This window comes from Crocodylus siamensis, chromosome 2 (assembly GCF_052110815.1).
Source record: "Crocodylus siamensis isolate JL-2025a chromosome 2, ASM5211081v1, whole genome shotgun sequence".
NCBI lineage: Eukaryota > Metazoa > Chordata > Crocodylia > Crocodylidae > Crocodylus > Crocodylus siamensis.
Window position 1 is genome coordinate 54,907,383 of NC_143396.1, and position 18,712 is coordinate 54,926,094.

Below are 18,712 nucleotides of genomic sequence, written 5' to 3' on the forward strand. Positions count from 1 at the left end.
CGTAGTGTCGTCTGCAAGGCCATTTTCCAGTTCCTCATCCATTCATATCTCCAGGCTGAGTTTCACTGGGTGGTGTCCACTGGCTCTTTGTACTCATTCAAGGGCACTAGCTGGTGTATTCAGCTTGGTGTCTCCCATTGGTGCACTCATTTTGAACTTCTGACCTTCACTCCTGACTATTTTGTCCTTTAGTTGACCCAAACCATTAGTGATATGCCCTCAGTGTCCCCCCTCACCAAGGGGGGGGGGCTTATAGGTCTACTTAGTGGGCTTTGGCCCACTTTCTGGAGTGGCAAATCAATTAGGGCCTGACGGGTGAAAAGGGGGTGGTGCTGTTTACCTGCCTACCTATTTCACAAGATATTCTTAGCAGCTGATTGGTTAATTTGTAAGGCAGTTTGAATATGCAAAATGCTTCTTTTATTATTGTTAGTTCTGATAAATATGAGTAATAAAGTCTTTACTAATTGCTGTCTGTAGCCACAACTGTACCAAGACAGCCACACCTGTCTTTTACTGAACTGTCATACAGCCACAGGCCAATGACTGCTTCTCTGATTGTCCACCTGTTATGATAGTTCTAATATGCTCTTTTTGGCATGAAACTCTGTTCATTCTGCATTACAGAAGAGATCTATCTTCATTCCTGTTAACTCTTGGCAGCAGCAAAACAAATAGAAGCAGACGGCTGCACTCTCAGCTGCTCCATTTTACTGTTGCTGCTGTTCAGAGAACCATACTAAAAAAAATAAAAATTCTCATTACTGTACTAGATCACATGATCCACCCTAACTTTTGGCCATTTTCCTTACTAGATAAGCATATTCTTCAACTCTACCCCCTCATTTTTTTCAACTACTTATTTGATCATGTCTTAAGTTTCCTCCCCAAGCAGCTCAAAAATGGAAGCAGAATCTAAAAATATAGTGTTTCAAAGTAATGAAAATATAAAAATCTCTGGACTATTATACATTTGTTACATACAGAATCTGCAATTCACTGAAATTTGACAGATGCAGCTTCTCATCCATTATTGCACTGCAGAATTATATTTCATTGTTTTGAAGCAATAAGTATCATGTTAGAGATCTGATTAATGCTAGTGTCCTGTTTCTGACAGAATTTCCATGTTTTCCTGTCCACTTGTTGGTACTCTACTCTTGATCACCCCATCATCTCATTACTACTCTGCATAATTCAATCCACAGACTAACCAGATAGGCATACTAACTCCAAAGCAAGTATATAATATTCATATCAGATATTTTTAATGTTGAGATAGGCATCTTGTGACTATAAAGACTATAGAATACCTGAAAGTTAAGGCTAGACAACAATCAGAAATCAGAAGGAATGATAGCAAGTGATGAAGTAGTACATGGTAGAGGGGAACTAGATAATCCTGTATCTTTTTATTTATTAGTAGAAGGAGTAAACTAATTATATTACTATAATATTTTTGGCTTTCACAGTTAATTTTGTTTTAGACAAAGTTTTTGGTTGTTGAACACTTCTATTTTTGCAGTTTTTTAAACAAATCCCAAATACATAAGAAGTTTTGGTATGCAAGGTCTATGGGATCTAAGGATCCAACAATCTTTTGAAACTTACTATAGGTTTCACTCCTGCAGATTTTAGGGAGTCACTGGGAAGCCATGACAAGGGAGATGTCAATGGAACTTGGAAATAAGGGACAAAGGAGGGAGAGACCATTTTATGCACTTGAAGTTTTATAAGTAAAAATATTAAATATATTAAGTATAAAGTGGATAAGAGATTCTAAGTATAATTAATCAAGGCAGCTTATGAACAGTTCAGCAGAGAGTCTGGCTAATGCTTAACAGTCAGAAGGCAGAGTGGATATGAATAGAGAGAGCACAAGTCTGTAGGTGGGATAAAGTTAAATAAGCTTTCTTCATCATCAGGTCTCTGATCACAGGAAGCCAGGCACAGCAAAATCAAAAATAGCTGAGGGGAGGAGCTAAGAGAAATTCTCAGGGGTAGCATAGTTAGTAGTGGCAGCTGCTTTTCTTCTATCAACACCCCCCATTAAAAAAACAAAAACATCAGAGTACATAGTTCCTATATATGCCTTTTCCAAAATGTAATATACCTGATCCAATGCATCAATGCCCTCATGACAACTATGCGGGTGATAAACAGTGAATTGTAAACTGTTGTGTCTGCTACTTCTGAGAATTTCTCTCAGCCCTCTCTGCTGGTTTTTCTCATGCTGTGCCTGGTTACCTGTAACTGATCAGAGACCCAGTGAAGAACATCTTTCATTGGAAAGCTTGTCTGACTGTATCCCAACTATATAGTTGGTCCAATAAAAGACATCACCCTAAGAAATCCTTGCCTCTTACATATTTTCTGGACCATCATGGCTACAACATCCCTCTTATGCTTAAAGTTAAGAAGCTTTTATATGTTGCATTAGATGGGAAAAAGATGACACAGTCACAGGAAAGTTATTTTTTACTGAAGTTTTGAATAGACCTAAAAATGTTAAGATAGTTATTGTGAAGGTCAGAGATAAAGTTGTACTAAGTCAGGTGCTAGATGACAAAGACCTGGTTAAGAATTTTTTCTTTTTTTTGGTGGAAAACACAAAAAGGTTAGAGCTTGAAACCATTATAGAGGAAGAAGACAGTTTCAATATGATTTAGACATGGGCATCCAAGAGAATAAAACTGACTGCTTTCCTACCAGAACAGTTTCTGTACAAAATGCAGTGATGGCTGCATATAGAAACAAAGGTGTGCTAGGTAATGTGGGGTAGCATAAAATTAACTGGTTTAGAACTGGGTAGGGCAGTTAGTAAGGGCATCTGCACACAAAATGAACTGATGTAAGAACAGAAGGTGGTATGCAATTAGCTTGGATCTGGATAATAGGCAGATAAGCAAGTTGGAAGGTACTAGTCTCTTGTATTACTGAGCAGTATTCTACATGAATGTATGTCTTCTGCAAATGAAAATGCAACACTCCCACATTATCATATGTTGACAAACGTGAGTGCTAAGCCTCTACATATTCCTCCTCCTAGTCTGTCCTTGCCACTAATTTCAGAAATTGCTGATACTCCAGAATCTCTTTTCTTCACTTTTCTCTTCCTACCCATCTGATACAAGCAAACCTACCAGCTCTCTCCCGTGGTAACGTCCAACCCCCATTTTCTAGAATTCTATCTACAACCAATTACCCAGAGAGGTGGTGCAGTCTCCATCCGTGGAGGTTTTTAAGGCCCGGCTTGACAAAGCCCTGCCTAAAATGATCTAGCTGGGGCTGGCTAGTCCTGCGTTGAGCAGGGGGTGGACTAAAATAACCTCTTGAAGTCCCTTCCAACCCTAATTTTCTATGATGGGGGGGGATCGTTTTGGGAAATGCAGCCTTTGCTCCTGTTTGTTTCCTCAGCCTATGCCCCTCTACACTGACTTAAAGGGACAGTAAGTTAGTATTTCTCAGGCCTCTCTGCAGTCACCGGAGAAGAGCAGTTTAAGTTCTGTGAAGGCCTCCTCTCTCAAAAACGAGAACTGAGACAGGCCTAGCCTCCGAAGGGCTCCGGGGGAATGGTGCATTCCAGCCAAGCAGAAACAGCTCCACAAACCGCCACTACAAGCAACAGCAGCGAGTCTCCAGTGAGCACCCATGCCCGGAGACCCCCCCCCCCCCACACGCAGCAAAGCAAGATGCACGCCCTACAAGCGACCACTGCGCATGCGCAATCCCAGCAATTTCCCCCCGTGCGCACACCCCGCACAGAGTTCTGAGTCAGGCCAGGCAGGCCTTCCTGCGCATGGGCATTGAGCGGGGGTGTGAGTGGTTTCTGACCGCGCCCCATGTGCATCCGGGTCACGCCGGTGTCACCACGCTTCATGCTGTATCCTTGGGGTTCTTCCGGGGTGCGGCTTCCGGTGTCCAGCTCCCGGCCTTAGTGCGGGCGGTCTGCGAGCCGTGCTGCCTGGCTCCAACCCCAGCCCTATGGAAGAGTCCCACGCTGAGCCTCGCCGTCACCCGGTCCCGGTACTGCCGCTGCTGCCGTGTCCTTGTCCGCTAGGGCGGGGCCGCGGCAGACGCAGCTCGGGAGCCGCCGCGAGGGCGGCACCCCTGAAGGCACTCTAGGGCCGGGAGCGCTGTTTAGCCCTGGGCCAAGTCCCCGGGGGGGCTGGGAGCGGGATGCGGCCCCTCCTGTTCCGACCCCTCTTGCCACAGCCTGGATCTGCCCTCGCACCCTGCCGCGTCTCGGAACCATGACATAGGCCAGCCCAGGCAGGGTGGGGTAGTCGATTCGGTGGAGAGTGCAAAAGCCAGCTCCGCACTGAGTGTGGCTGCCCCTTGGCACCGCACTTGCAGCCCTGCAGCTCTTTCTGAAGAGAAGCTGGTAACAAACCACTACTTGATCTCTACCAGCGCTGCCTCCTATCGCAGCAGTGGCCCCTCCCAGGTCTCACAGTGTGGTGTGCTTCCCACCAAGTGCATTGCTCACCCCGGCTGAATTGTTTTATGAAGCTAAATGTTGCTACTAGTGTCATGCACAGGGTCTGCAGCCTGCTGTTTCTAGTGCCCATATGTGTAGCCAGCATCTGTTGACTTTGAAGGCCAGTTGCAAGGCCTGTTTCCTTACTCAGCTTTATATGCCAGACAACTGTGAAGGATGGGTGCTGATACAGGCTTCTCTTGGTTTTGGAGGAGGTTTTCAAGTCTATTTTGTCAAAGGTAGACAGGCTTGTTGTCTAGCTTGCTCTTTGTGAGGGAATAACACACCAGCTTCTTAAAATACAGCTGCTAGGGAAGTTCAAAGTTAATGGAAATGTGTTTTCTTTGGAAAACTTCACCCTGGTAATATTTTCTTAAATCCCTGTTTTGTTTTTCCAATAGGAGGCATGGATGAGATATACACCAACTGAGGAGGAAAAAAGACTTCTCTCTGAATGCAAGCATGAGAGTTTCTGGTATAGATGTAAGGCCAATTTTCTAAGAATCTGTTTGTCTCCATTTTATTAATCTCCCCTTTCTCCCTCCAGATATATAAAACAAGGTGAATAAGGACAAAAAATTATATAGATAAATGTGTGTATATGTATAATATTTTTTCCTTATTTTCTCAGTAGCAAATTAATTCATACAGTGAAATTCAGACAAAACATGCTGTTAAGCCTGTTCATAACATTAATGTCAAACTGATGTTTTGTGTATACGTATTAATAGTTACTCATGGCCTAGCCTTTTTAGCAGCTAGTATAATTAAAATCCTGTGTTGAAGTTCAAATGCATGTTTGTGCTTGTTTGTTTTAAGTCTGCACAATAACAGTTACGTAATGTTATCAATCATGTTATTAAGTAGTGTTCAAAGAGCAACCAGGAATAGGTCTTGACTATGCCACATGTAGGACAGACACAGGGCCAGGCAGACCCTGCCCTAACATCCTTATAACCTAAACAAGTGTATGGGTCACATGACTATATCTGGATGTTTTCTCATTTTTTCCCTCAACTTAATTATAACAGTAATTGCCTTTATAACTAATTATTGACTATTTATTTCTTGCTTTATTGCTCACTCACTGTTTACTACTTATCTATTCATTCTTCATAAAGGAAAGGCTTCAGTGGGCAAAAATTCTTGAATTCCAATTTACTACTTGCAAATTACAGTGCAGGGTTAATTATTTCAGTTGGGGCAAAGAATTAAATGTTGGGTGCCTTAATACCCACTGGCCTTCCACCGCTACAGCAATTGCACGAAATATGGTTCACGTAGCAAACATTGTGAGTCATGCTTTGTTTTTATAATTTCATGACAGACATTTTTATACATTGCACTAACTGCAAGGTGGTATAGCACCCTTAATCTATTCAGAAAAAGTCTGAAGTATTTTAAAGCACTTTGGTAGAGCAGTTGTAGTGTATATTTCTAGCATAGTTATCCTTAAGCTTTGAACAGTGCTGTTGTGGGATTTCCTACTCGGGTGTTAATGTCAAAAAGGATGAGGTGTCTTGTAGTAGACAGTATTTTTTTATATAATATATTCCTGAGTAAGATATCTTGATCTGAGAGATCCTTACTCATAGCCAGTAATTTCTGTACAATTGTATTTTTGTAATATAAATAAGCTCTTATTATATGTAAAAACAGTGGGGTGAAGGTGTAGGGGAGGATGGCAGGCCATTTTCCAGTGCATGTGCATTCTTTACTTGGCTATTCACAATGATTGGAGCTGCATAGTTGCCTTGGAGACCAGGCATCTGCTACCCTCAACTTTTACAATAAAGCTTTCACTGACTTGTGTGGTACTGGTAAATTGTGACTCCAGCAACCTAAGGCAGAATGGTCCCTATACCCTTTCTGAAAAGGAGTAGGTGGAGGTGGCTATCGTCGCCTGGCTTGTTAGTTATGTAGGAGTGGAACTTGATTCCTATAAGGCTTAAAGATCAGGTAGGTTTTTTCCCCTCAGCTATACAACTTGTAATCCCTGAGATGTGAAATTTTATATTTTTATGGCATAGCAGTCCTGGCTGGAAGCCACCTCTGGTAGCTAACCTACAGTGGTCCCTTCATACATTCCTGTCTTCCCCATTTTAGGAATTGCAAAGCCTAATGAGTGACTTAGTGAGTCCATTAACCAGTATCACAACTCATTGAAAGCCTGCCACAGGAGTTGGGGTAAGAGTGCTGAATAATTTATACAGAAATGTGCCACCTTAATGAAGCCCTAACGAGAATTAGCCCTTTCACGACAATTTTTATACTTTGTGAAACATGTTTGAAAAGACAGCAAATTATGCTATTTCTTTTTCTCTCCAAATTGATACGTTCCTTTGTTTTTCTCCCCTCAATGTCTTCTACAGCTGCGCCATATTCTATAATATGCATGCTTATCACCTCGCACTTGATGAAGAGAGGTAAATTATAAAGCATTTTCTTCTTGCTCAAAAAAGCTTTACTTTTGTACTTAATATGGTTGCCTTATTCAATTACAGCACCGAAATAGATTAGAAATACCAAGTTGGAAGAATTGGAGAAATGTAAGCTGTTGAATATAGGGGGATGGGGATTTACTTGGTAAAGAGAATCATACAAAGCAGTTGTATGGAAAGAAATCAAGCAGGTTATGGAATGGGATTGAAAAGGAAAGCAATATAATGAAAAAAAAATAATTTGCCCTCATCTGAAATAGGGTAAAACTTGGGTGTAAAGAAAGAGTCAGATAAAGAAAGATGCTGTATTTACTTACATATGATATGTACCTTTCTCCCTGAAAAGTAGCTGCTGGACATAGGGGTGCTGGACATCTGAAGTGCAGAAATGTGAGGAGCAGAGGTCCTGATCCTGCTGAAGCTGAATTGCCTATGTCAGCTTCTTGAGTTTGGGCACCACTTTCTGTAGCTAGCTAGTTCATACAGCAGCCACAGGTTTTTGCTTCCTACTCTTTCTCTTCTCCAACAGCAGCAGCATGTGTTTTCCCTGTGAAAATACTTTAATGTGTTTGCAAAGAAAGATTTTCTTTTTTTTCGTTTCACCTTCTGAAAGCAAGGTGTACATCCTACTGGGGTGGTGGGGGTAGTGTTATGTAAGAAAATACAGTGTATGTTACATGGTGGCCAGTTAGACCGTGGAATGTTGTTGAGCGTAAGACTAGTATTTGGAGGTCTTGTGGAAATCAAGAATATTTAAAGATAAAACAGGTCAATATTTGAAACAAATTTAGAAGGGATTGTAAAACCTTATGATTCACATTTAAGCCAAATTTTAGCCATTAGGAATTGAGAGGGTAACTTCCTCAAAGACTTCATTTCACATGTTCTGTGGTTTCTTGCATCTTTTTTTGAGGTATCTGGTGCAGGTCATACTATGTGGGATAAGTTGAGAGAATGGATTCTTAAACGTTCTAGTTTTCTTGGCAAGTCAGAAATCTAGTGACTGATTATAATCCATAAAATGTTCTTTTTAACATTATGGAACCTAATAATTATAGGTGAATAGCTTGAAAGAGCTGATGTAATGCAAGAGATCTAACCTGCTAGAGCTATATAAAAAATTTAATGGGTCACGTTATTTCCTTTATCACCTTTAATTCTTATTTGTCATAGATTATGTAATAACTTTGTTCCCTCATTTTCAGGAGTTTTTGAAGCTAAGTCAAGACTTGCTGTTGCTGCCAAACTTGCATGTAAGTATCAACCACCTGAGTTCAACTTGTGTGCCATGAATATCTGATATAACTTACCCTGATATAAAACCAAAGCAGCACTACTTAAGCTCACAGAGTCTTTCCGGATTTAATTCAGTGATTTTTGCTTTGGATCTTGTATTGATGCAACTACGATCAGAAAATGACTACGTAATAATTTGATATTCAAGCATTTATAATATTTGGCTAAGAGGCATAGGGACTCTGTGAATTTAAAACCACACTTTTTATTTTTGTTACCTAGTGTTTTTACAGTATCACTTAAGTTAGTTTAACTGAAAAGGAGTAAAGAAAAATGGTTTTTTGTATCTTTTCAGATTTATTTGCCAGCTGATAAGTTTGTGCGTTGTCACTTTTGGAAATAATTTTATTAGGCGTCTACATGAAGTTACTTTTCTTTTTGACAATTTACTATTCTTCTAATTGAAGGGAAGCCCCTTTAAATTTCTTTTGACTTCTTACTGTTGTCTTAATGTTACAAGTTCAAATGCAATTTCCTGTAATAACTCTATATTCCTGTTGGAGTGAAATCTGTCTAAAGAACTTTCCACCCTTGTCTTCCTAATTTGAAGGTCACTAATCATGCGTCTCAGTGGCCCATTCAAGCTGTTGTAATATTTGTTTTCATAGACACCATGCATGCACAATTATAGGACAACTGAATTTTTGTGTAATAGATTTTGCATTCTGTGCAACTAGAAAAAAAATACCTTTTGTAAAAAGTAAAAAAATCTTAAAAGGCAGGAAAACAGGAAGTTGCTATTTTACTAGTCTGCTTTCACACAACCAGATCCTAATCCCACTGACTTCAGTGGGAGGAGGCCAAGTTTACAATTTATAGTGGAGGAAGTGCTGCTTAAGCAGATAAATGAATGGTAGAAATTGGCACTGTCAGATATTTAAGGCAAGTTTCACTTCATTTTAATTTTTTGTAAACTGATCACATTACTACACATGCTTTTTAAATGCATGTTACAGTTGTACTTCAAGGGGACCTCTTCACTTACAGTTTTTCTCAGGTGTGTCATTTTTCCCTTGATGTCAGCTAGCTCTGGAAACCTTTCAGAAGAATAGAGATTTGCACAAGTGTTGCACAACAGAACTGGTTTCTTAAAGTCAAGTTTGTAAACAGTGAGGTCTCCAACCTCCATCCATTGACTGTCATACTTTACTCCACTATTTTAAAGACCTTGATTACCTGGTATTTTCTCTTTCTAGAGGTAAGTTTACAATTGAACCAAGTTACCTTGGTTTCTTAGTGGTATGCAAAAGAGAGAAAACCCCAGGTTTGTCACTAATACTCTTTTTCCAGCCTTCAGATCATTTTGTGGCTTCTTAGTGGTATGCTAAAGAGAGAAAACCCCAGGTTTGTCACTAATACTCTTTTTCCAGCCTTCAGATCATTTTGTGGCTTCTTAGTGGTATGCTAAAGAGAGAAAACCCCAGGTTTGTCACTAATACTCTTTTTCCAGCCTTCAGATCATTTTGTGGCTCTTCTCTGTACTCTTTCTGTTTTCAATATCCATTTTTAAACATGGAGATCAGAATAGGGTACATCAGGGTTCTTGAAGTGGTGGGCTGAATCCAGCCCCCAAAAGAGTTAACCGGTGGCCTTCAGGCTCCTGGTTCCTTCCCTCCCTGCTCTAGCTACTGCTGTCACCATAGTCAGGTTCTTTCTGTTTCCACTGTCTGCTTCTGCACCTGGGGGTGGGGCAGTGTGGCCAGTAGGAGTTCATGGCCAGGAAACCCAGGGAGCCCACACAGCATTGTACCTGGGTGGAGGTGGCAAGCATGTTGTGCAGCATGGCATGGTGTGGCAGGAGGCGTGTGACACTGGCCTAGTGCAGTGGATTGTTGCTGTCAGGATTGAGGGTTTGCTTGCTGCATGGCTCAGGTTGAATAGCCTGTGCACATGCAGTCCCCAACCACTTAGAAATTGGACAACTCTGGCTTTGATTCAGATAAGTTTCACAAGTCCCACAGGCAAAGGGAAATTACCTTCCTGCTCCCTTATTAATACATAGAGCTTTCTAAAGTTCAGTGACAAATCCTAGAAGTATAAATGGTCCCAGGGAACAAATGTTCCTTGTAATATTTTTCAGCCTTAAAAGTAAGTCTTCGTTAGACCCGCATGTGGAAAATACTTGCTATGCTATAAGCTTGGGATCCGTTCCTGTTTCTATTGATGTCCACAGCAAAACTTCAGTGATTTCACTAGAAGCAGGATTGGGCCCTATGATAGCAGCCTGGACTTCTTGCTATAGGGTAGTGGAAAAGTTTGTTTTACTTTCTAAACCTATAACTATTTATAATTCTAAACATTTAAATGAAGAACTTCAGCTTTTAATAGATTTAAGGCTAGAGTGAACAGTGTATTTAGTCTGACCTCCTGCAAAAAAACCTCTTGTATTTGCCTGATAAATCACCTTTCAGTTTGAAGACCAGATGTGATTTCTTTTAGAGAGCCACTCTAGTTAAAGTGCCTGGAGCTTCTTGTGTATCAGCATTCCTATCCTTAAAAATGGCAGTGGGGGTGCTTTAGCTAAAGCTCATTTAACAGTCTTTAGATAGTGTGCCCCAACTGCCATTTTTAAGCATGGGACTGCTGATGCCTAAGATGCTGGAGTGTAGTAATTACCACGCTTCAGCAGACTGGATTAATTGAATCTGCTCCGACACTGTAATTACAGTGTGTTGGATTGGCCACACAGCTTATGTATAGGCGCCCTTAGTTATCAGTTGTTGCAGGCAATTGCATCCTCTAATTTAATTCAGAAAATAATCAGACTTGGGCCCTTGGCAGGTGTTATTCTTGACATGGCTAACCTGTTAATCACACCATAAATAGTAATTTCCCCACATGTTCAGGTAATTAATGGTGCAGCCCAATGAGAAACCTGCTGCAGACTGCCTGAGGGAACAGCAAGGCAAAGCATGTTGAGGTGCTCAGTCATGGTGAGTTTCAGGGCTTGCCACAACCCAGAGGAGCAGCTCCTGTAACACCATTATTTTAATGTCTGCCAGGGCCTTTATCTTGACACTAGTTAGGCTGCCACAATCTTTAACAGCCACTGTAATGCTGTTCCAAAACCTTACTCCCCTAATGGGCTGAAACCTTATTTCCAGCCCAATTTTCCCAAAGCCATTTTACAATTATTGCTAGCCAGTTCTTCGTAGAATTAAAGATAATATCCATGACCTATCTGATGCCCTTCAGAATATTAATTGGGGGGGGGTTGTTTGTTTGTTTGTCTTTTCTTAGCCACATTCATCCCTCAGGTGCTAACAGAAAATACTTGATACTTACCTTCTTTACTGAAGCATCTGTTCAGCTGTCGTGTTAGCTATTTAGTACTTCCTCTGGCCAAAAGTACAGCAGAGATGCCAAGAATTATGCCTTTTGTTCTTTAAATTTAAACTTAAAATTGATCGGTTTTAATTGGATTAGAGCCCAGTGTGCTTCATTTTTCAACTATTGTAGTTTTCTGTAGAGTATGCTAATATTATGATACAAATGATGTCAGAGTTTTTTCTTTCCTTCTTAAAGATGCTGGTTTTTTTGGATATGTTGCTGGAAGAATATCCTACATGCCAGCCTGCAGGGAAAAATTTAAGAGACTGGAGACTTCCCCGCTAACTGAGTTCATACAGAAAGGCCCCAGGTGTCTTACAGATGAGTAAGCCTCTATTCATTTTCTTTTAATGTGTCCTGTCTTGTCCCATCCCGTTGCCTGTCTTTGCCCTACCCCCTGCAGCCTCTCTGCAAGCAACCGAGACTGATCAGGGCTTCATTTGCATCTTGCCATGGTTTTGAGAGTTATAATTTCCTCTCTTTTCTGGCAACTTGCTATCACCAGGGAAATCTGTATTTTTTTTTTTGTGAATTATAAGCTTGTTTTAGCAGCCAAAAACATGTATTTTGAGCTCCATAAATAACTGACTATCTTGTGGAATAGAGCAAAAAGTGCTTTGAGTGACCATAATGTACTAGGGTCTAAACTGAGACCCTAGTTTCCTGTGGAACTTACTTACAGTTATGTGACTTCACAAGTTTTCTCATGATATGAAGTAAATTGAAATAAAATGGCTTCTCTTGTTGGATGGTTGCCAGTAGTTTAGTTTGGAATAATTTCCATCCTTTTCCTATTTCAGTCAATGTTTATCAAAGGAAAGAGTTCAGTTAACAGTATTAGCTCAAGAAGAAGCATGATGGATGAACTTACTGTGTTTTATTCATAACTTTGAAATCTATAATGGTGTAGAAGCCTGAAAGCATGCACTACATATGAGAGAATCATCAGTTCTTAAAAATATTTCCTGTTTTGTTCCTGAAGTGTGTTTTCTGTTTGATTGTGATTTTTTTTTTTGCAAGGTAGTTTAAGACCTTTGTGATTTGGTAAATATCAGTTTATGTAATTCACCACTCAGAAAATATTATATGGGTAGCAGCAAGCAATTATCACACTTATGTTTTAAAAAACATTTAGCAAGATTTGATTAAACTCTTAGTTGTGTTCTAAAAACAATATTTATTAATTTTTTTGTACCAGACATCTTCACATTGAAAGATTCAAACGTATATCACTAAATTCCAGAGTTTTCAATAACATCCTTCTAAACAGTGTTCTCTTAAACTTAATGTTTTAAAGCCAGTTGATGCTGAGGGCAGTCATGTAAACACAAATCATTTTTGAAGAGTAAAAGAATGGAGTGATTTTATATCTTTGTCAATAGTGGCTTAAGAACTAGAAGCCAGAAAAACTTGCTTAAAGAAAAATTCATAGATGTTAATGATGTTGTGAGTTAATGGCAGATCCTTTTGCTTTCATAAACTGGATTTAAGTTGACCTACAGTGACAAGTTTTATGGCTCCATCTGGTACACAGTCACTAGTAGCAAATTTGTGCAAACTACAGTATTGCCCAAATGCACTGCTTCCCTGCTTTTAAGCCAGTAGGTAAGATGTAGGCAAGAAAAGATATCTTATTTCTTTTAAAAATTTTATTCAACTAGATTGTGATAAATACAGAGTTCAGGCAAGATGCATAGTGTCAATATGAAACTAAATGCCACAGTCAAATAAGAGCAAATCTTTACTCTGTTTGAAAGATGAGTTTGTGAAAGGGATAGTGTAGACTAGAGGGTCATTGGAAATATATGCTAATGCTGTATTAAGGATGCTTACATTTGTATAGTAATATGTATAGGCATATTTGCATCAGGCCAGATGATCTCTCTCTCTCTCTCTTCCCCCTCCTCTCTCACCCCTTTTAATCCCTTTAATAGCTCTTTTTACCCCTGTTAACTCTGTGGTTAAAAAATAACTAGGCGAATCCGTGCAGGAGAGAAGAACATTAGACTTCCATTTCTTCAGGTTGATGTTTTGCCACCCAAACGGCAATTGTGCCTGTTTTTTGGTATTGATCACTGATCAGGCATGGAAACTTCTAATGAACGGTTTTAAATTACAACCTTTTTCACACAACTTTTCAAAATAACCACAGCTACATTCTTTTGCCACCACCAGCTTATATGGGCGCACCCTGTACTATTTGTGACTGTTTTGTGTCTCTGAGCTCTCCTTTGGAGGAAGGATCGTCCTTTTTTGTCTGTAAAGTGCTAAACACAGAGTTGGTACTCTGTTTCTCTAGTCCATGTAATTAACAAGTATGACTCGTATTTCTGATTAATGCCTGTGAAGAGAGAGGTGAGCGAGTGTGTGCACGCGTTGGGCATATTTCTTTTGAGTATACTTCAAATTGTAGTTACTTCAGAGTTTTTTAAATAGATCTGTAAATATTTTAAGTTGTTAAACATCATATTAAACCCTCTGAGTAACCCCAACCCTGCTACTTAATGTTGCATTTCTTTGGTTTAAAGAATATATCCATTCTTTATAACAAAATTATATTTTACCAGCTATTCTAGTGAAAACTCAAAACTTACAGATGAACCTTCTCAGTCGTCTTTTGGACCTGCTCCAACAACTGAAGTCACACTTCCTTCCAGCTATTCAGAAGAACATAGCTCAACAGGTCAATTCTTCTCTAATTATGAACCAGTTCCATTCAGTGCTTCCGTGAATGAATCTTCACCTATGGGAATTACTGATCGTGGTGACCAAGGTATGGTTTGTTTTAATAAGGTTAGGGATTTAGTGCAGTGATTTTTATCTCTATCTAAAATGCATTTGTCTTCAAATTGCTTTATTTCAGAAAATACATAATATTTTGCATATTTGTACCTGACAGTGGGTTTTGATGAGGAACTGTTGAATATAGAAAAAGTATCCTGACAGCATACATTTAGCACTGTTTCTATTGTAACATTTATCTTTAAAACCAACTATGTATTTTTTGTATATCTTTCCAAACCCCTCTAGATGTGTAGGTAAAAGTAGAATGGGATTGAATGTGCAATCCACATAATTGCACTTCCTGCCATGACATACGTCCATCACAGGAGGTATTATGGAATTGTACATTAGATCCCGTTGTGCCTTACTCCTGATGCAGGGGGAGCCTGATCACAGGCTCCCCCTGGCACTGGCAAGAAGCAAGCTCCTGCAGCTGGGAGCCCCCTTAGTTGAGGGATTCCCAGCAGTGGGCATGTCCCACACGCCTCATGCCCCGGGGAATCATGGTAGCTGCAATCCTTAAGGCTTGGGGGCGCATGAAACAGCCAGGCCCTAGGGATTGGGGCAGCCATAATCCCCAGGGCCTGGGGATTTTATGCTTAGCACTGTGCACCCCTGCAGCTGAGAGTCCTGTGAGCTAATGGGGTTCCCAGATGCAGGGGAGACCCTGCTACATGTGCAAGTTAAAGCTTGATAGCAATGAGGTATAAAGTTGGTACATGTTTTCAGGGTATGACTTTATAGTTGGTTGAGCTTTTTATCGTATGAGGTGTACTTTGCACATGTAGCTGGTCTTAAGGTAATTGCACAATTAACCAGTTATCTGCACAATACTTGTAACATGTAATTATCTTTTGAAGGCCTCTCCTACAAGTAAAGATGTAGATTGTAATATGCTATCTGTGAACAAAATAGAACAAAAAAGCTAATATTTGGCCAAAGCTTTTTTTTTTTTTTTTTTTTTTAACTTTGTGTAAAATGGAAGGAATAAATGACTTCCATTTCTTTACCAGTTCTTATAGCCTCTATCATTGCTATCAGAGAGAACATATTTTCATTGTGGTATGCTTAATTCCATGGAACATCTTTTTTAAAACTTGGTTTCTATGCTTAACCTTTGGAAATCTGAATGCAGAGCTGTATTTTATATGAGATGCAATTCACTGGTATTCTGGAAAACATTTAACTAATTGCAACGATACAGTCAAATCAGTTGGCTAATGCTGCTTCTACTCACATTTTTTTTAAAGAACCTGTTTCATTACAAGAAGAAACTAAAAGAAAAGCTGTTTCTTATGAGGAACTGAGGAACAAGAATAGAGAAGCATATAAGGAGGCCTTAAAAGAGAAACAGAGTCCAGTCCAGTCTTCACAGGAAAAACCATTTAGAAAAGAAGGTAATTTGATGCTGAATTATTACAGTATATGGTAAAAACCGATAACAGGGTTAAAAGACTTGCAGTTAACTGTGCTTATCCTATAAGGATTTATTTCTATGGATTTTACTAATGGGGGGTGATTCTTACATGGCACATTACACAAGCTTCTTCTGTCATGATACCCAGTTTGTTCAAAAACCAGTAAAGTATCTGTAGCAAATATAATTACTGTCCCATAACTGTCTTGTTCATGTAGAAGCTGATGGTGAAAAGTTTGGTTTGTGTTTAACTGACTAATCCCCTAGGGAAACTGTAGTACACAGCAGCAATTTAACTCTGTAGTTAGTTTCTCATGACAAAATTTTGCTCCTTTGGGCGTGTATGTTTTAGATAGCATTGTTCTCTCAAAATAGAATATGCATCTGGGGTTTTTTAAATCTGTTTTTTGTGAATTGTTTCATGTAGAATTAGGGGATTCTTGGTGCGCAGACCTTTGATGGATGTCATTGTTTGTAAAATTTACTACTCTGCACTAAAACCTGAAGGAAGGAAACAGTACTTGGCACCTAACTTACTGTTTGTTTTCACAATGAAAAACAAAACTTTACAATGTTAAAACAATAATGAAGTGACCTGCAAAAAAAAAGAAAGTGCCATTCACTCAGCATAAAGCCATCCTTGAGAACCAAGTATGTTCTTTGCTTTGTTTTATTAAAGGGCAATTATTTTGCCATGTAATGCACTGCTGGATAAATCTTCAAATCTTCAGCCTTTGTATTCAGAACACCCTGGTACTCTGCATCACAGAGAAGCAATGACAAAATGCTTGGGTGATGATTTAAAACAATTGTCACTTGCAGAGAGAAAGAGGCTTCTTCTATAATCTCAATAGGGTTTGTAGTTCAAGTTACCTTCCCTTTGTAGAGAGCAAATAAGCTGCAGGCTAATCTTAGCAGGTCATTGAGATAATATCTTGAGCAAAATGATCAGTTCTGTTGCAGAGATACTGGATGAAATGGGATCATGAGGTCCTATGACTGGGATTGTGGAGTCCAGTCCCATGACTGAGGTGGAGTGGGAAAGTTCACATTGCTTGGAACTGCTATTATTTCAGCAGGATTGCCCCTTTATTGATTTGCACAGTGTTCCCTTTTAATTCTTTTTACCACAACAATAGAGGATAGAAATTTGACCACTGTCTTGGAACGTAAGTTTCATATTGGGTCAGCATAGTGATCCATCTAGCAGTGCCTCCGACAGTGGCAGTAACGGATGCCTTAGAGCAGTAGTGCTCAAGCTTTTAATCCTGCGGGTCAGATGAATGATATGGGGCTAATCCACAAGTTGCATCTATCCCCACATGTCCTGGGGCCCAGTACTGTTCCCTCCATTCCCCAGGCTCTGGGATCAGGGTCAGTCTATCGGCCAGATCTAGCCCCATGCTCAAATTTGGTCCTGGGGACCTGACATCCTTTCCTGCCCTGAGTGCCGGGATCGGGCCACTGAGGCCTGGCACAGCCCCTGCATGCTGAGGTTGCCTCCCACACTGGGAATGGGCCCTTGGGCCCAGCTCTACCCTTGCCTGGTCCTGTATGCTAGGACCTGGTATCCAATACCAGCACACAAGTCCCTGGGATATGAGAGGATATGTTCCATACTGTTGTGTTTAATAGTGATCAACAGTCCTGTATTCCATTCATGTGTTTAATCCCTCTTAGAACCTGACTGCTAAATTACTAGCACTGCATAAATAGTACTTTATTTTGTTTGTTTGAAATCTCTCCTGCTAATCGCAGGAGATATTGCCTACTTCTAGTAATTTTCAGTTTTGTACTGTATTGCAATTCATCCTCTACCCTGCCATCTTCTTGCCTCTCTCTCCATTTCTTTCAAGCCAGCACCTTTTTCATTTTGTTCTACACTGTCCAGTTAAACATGGTGTATCCTTACTGAACTAATCCTTAATGCCAGTAATGTGTCCTCTTGCACATGTATCAAATCCACTTCAGTACTGAAGGAAATTGCCAAATGATAATGGTGAGGTGGCTAGTCAGCAGGGATTACTGCTCATTTATATGATTTTTTTTGTTCGTTTGTTTTGTTATCTTGAAGGCATTTACTTGTGCATGTAACTAGTCTGTACAGTTACATACCAGTAGTTATCTTCACATTCTTATTTCCTCTGGTGGTTTTTGTTTCATCCTTCTTTCAAATTAAGTCAATGTTGTTGGGTGGGGGTTAGCAGTGGTATCCTACCCTTAGTGGAGCTTTTGAATACTGCTGTAATAAAAATAACTAATAACAGTCATCTCTGCCTCCTCCCTCATTGGAAGAGCAGTGTGGGGGGAGAAAAGCTTTAAACTACATGTGTTTTGAGGTATAAATGACCCTGACTGTCACAGTTTAAGCTGCAACATGCTTCCTCACAATTTCAAAGCACCGTGTAAAATTTCTGTATATAAATTGTGTGTTATTTTTCTTCCCCCCCCCCCCAGCTAAAGTAAACAAGTATGGAGATGCTTGGGACGAGTAAGAACTGGATATCTGCACCTACTGAGGGAAGTTATTTGCAGTCAGTTAACTTCTGCTTCGTTAATGTTGGTCATCACGTGTGCGTTATGGAATACCCTGTCAAAAGGAGATTGTTGGGTTTTTTTTCACTTGCTAGAGGGTTAAAAATTATGGATTTAAGCTTAGTATTATGTAACTTTTCACATATGGGGAACCAAATGATTGATTGCATCGTTTTGAAATGTATGATATTTTAAAAGAATGTACAAAAGTTAACTAAATTTAATTCTATGAATTCCTAGAAATAGGATGAAGGCAATGGCATTTGTAAAACAGGCTCAATCAGTTGTGCTCCTATTTGTGGGGGGAAACAGTGTAATATGTTAAAACTATTAAAGACTTGCATTAAAAGTTCCTCAATAAAATATTCTCTTACCTTTTTTATTTCTTCTGGAAGTGATGTACTAGGAAATCATTGATTTTGTTGTTGT

General features: G+C 39.8%; 1 protein-coding gene across 2 annotated transcripts; it reads left to right on the plus strand.

Annotated features, from left to right (window-relative positions):
* Positions 1–3,868: 3,868 nt before the first annotated feature.
* On the plus strand, positions 3,869–18,661 carry OCIAD1 (OCIA domain containing 1). Of its 2 annotated transcripts, XM_090035901.1 has the most exons (8): positions 3,869–4,026; positions 4,882–4,963; positions 6,853–6,906; positions 8,127–8,174; positions 11,743–11,872; positions 14,115–14,320; positions 15,582–15,728; positions 18,206–18,661. In XM_090035901.1, the coding sequence occupies exons 1-8, from the start codon at positions 3,985–3,987 to the stop codon at positions 18,241–18,243; spliced, it is 747 nt and encodes a 248-aa protein (XP_089892027.1). In that variant the 5' UTR covers positions 3,869–3,984; the 3' UTR covers positions 18,244–18,661. The 2 variants fall into 2 exon arrangements, with proteins under 2 accessions (XP_089892027.1, XP_089892028.1); XM_090035902.1 differs by lacking the exons at positions 3,869–4,026; positions 4,882–4,963 and adding an exon at positions 6,585–6,667.
* The last annotated feature ends 51 nt before the right edge of the window (positions 18,662–18,712 follow it).

Coding starts and splice junctions, on each gene's coding strand:
- OCIAD1 (XM_090035901.1), top strand. CDS start 3,985: ATGGAAGAGTCCCACGCTGAGCCTCGCCGTCACCCGGTCCCG. Junction 11,873..14,114: donor CCCAGGTGTCTTACAGATGA/GTAAGCCTCTAT, acceptor ATATTTTACCAG/CTATTCTAGTGAAAACTCAA. Junction 15,729..18,205: donor AAAACCATTTAGAAAAGAAG/GTAATTTGATGC, acceptor CCCCCCCCCCAG/CTAAAGTAAACAAGTATGGA.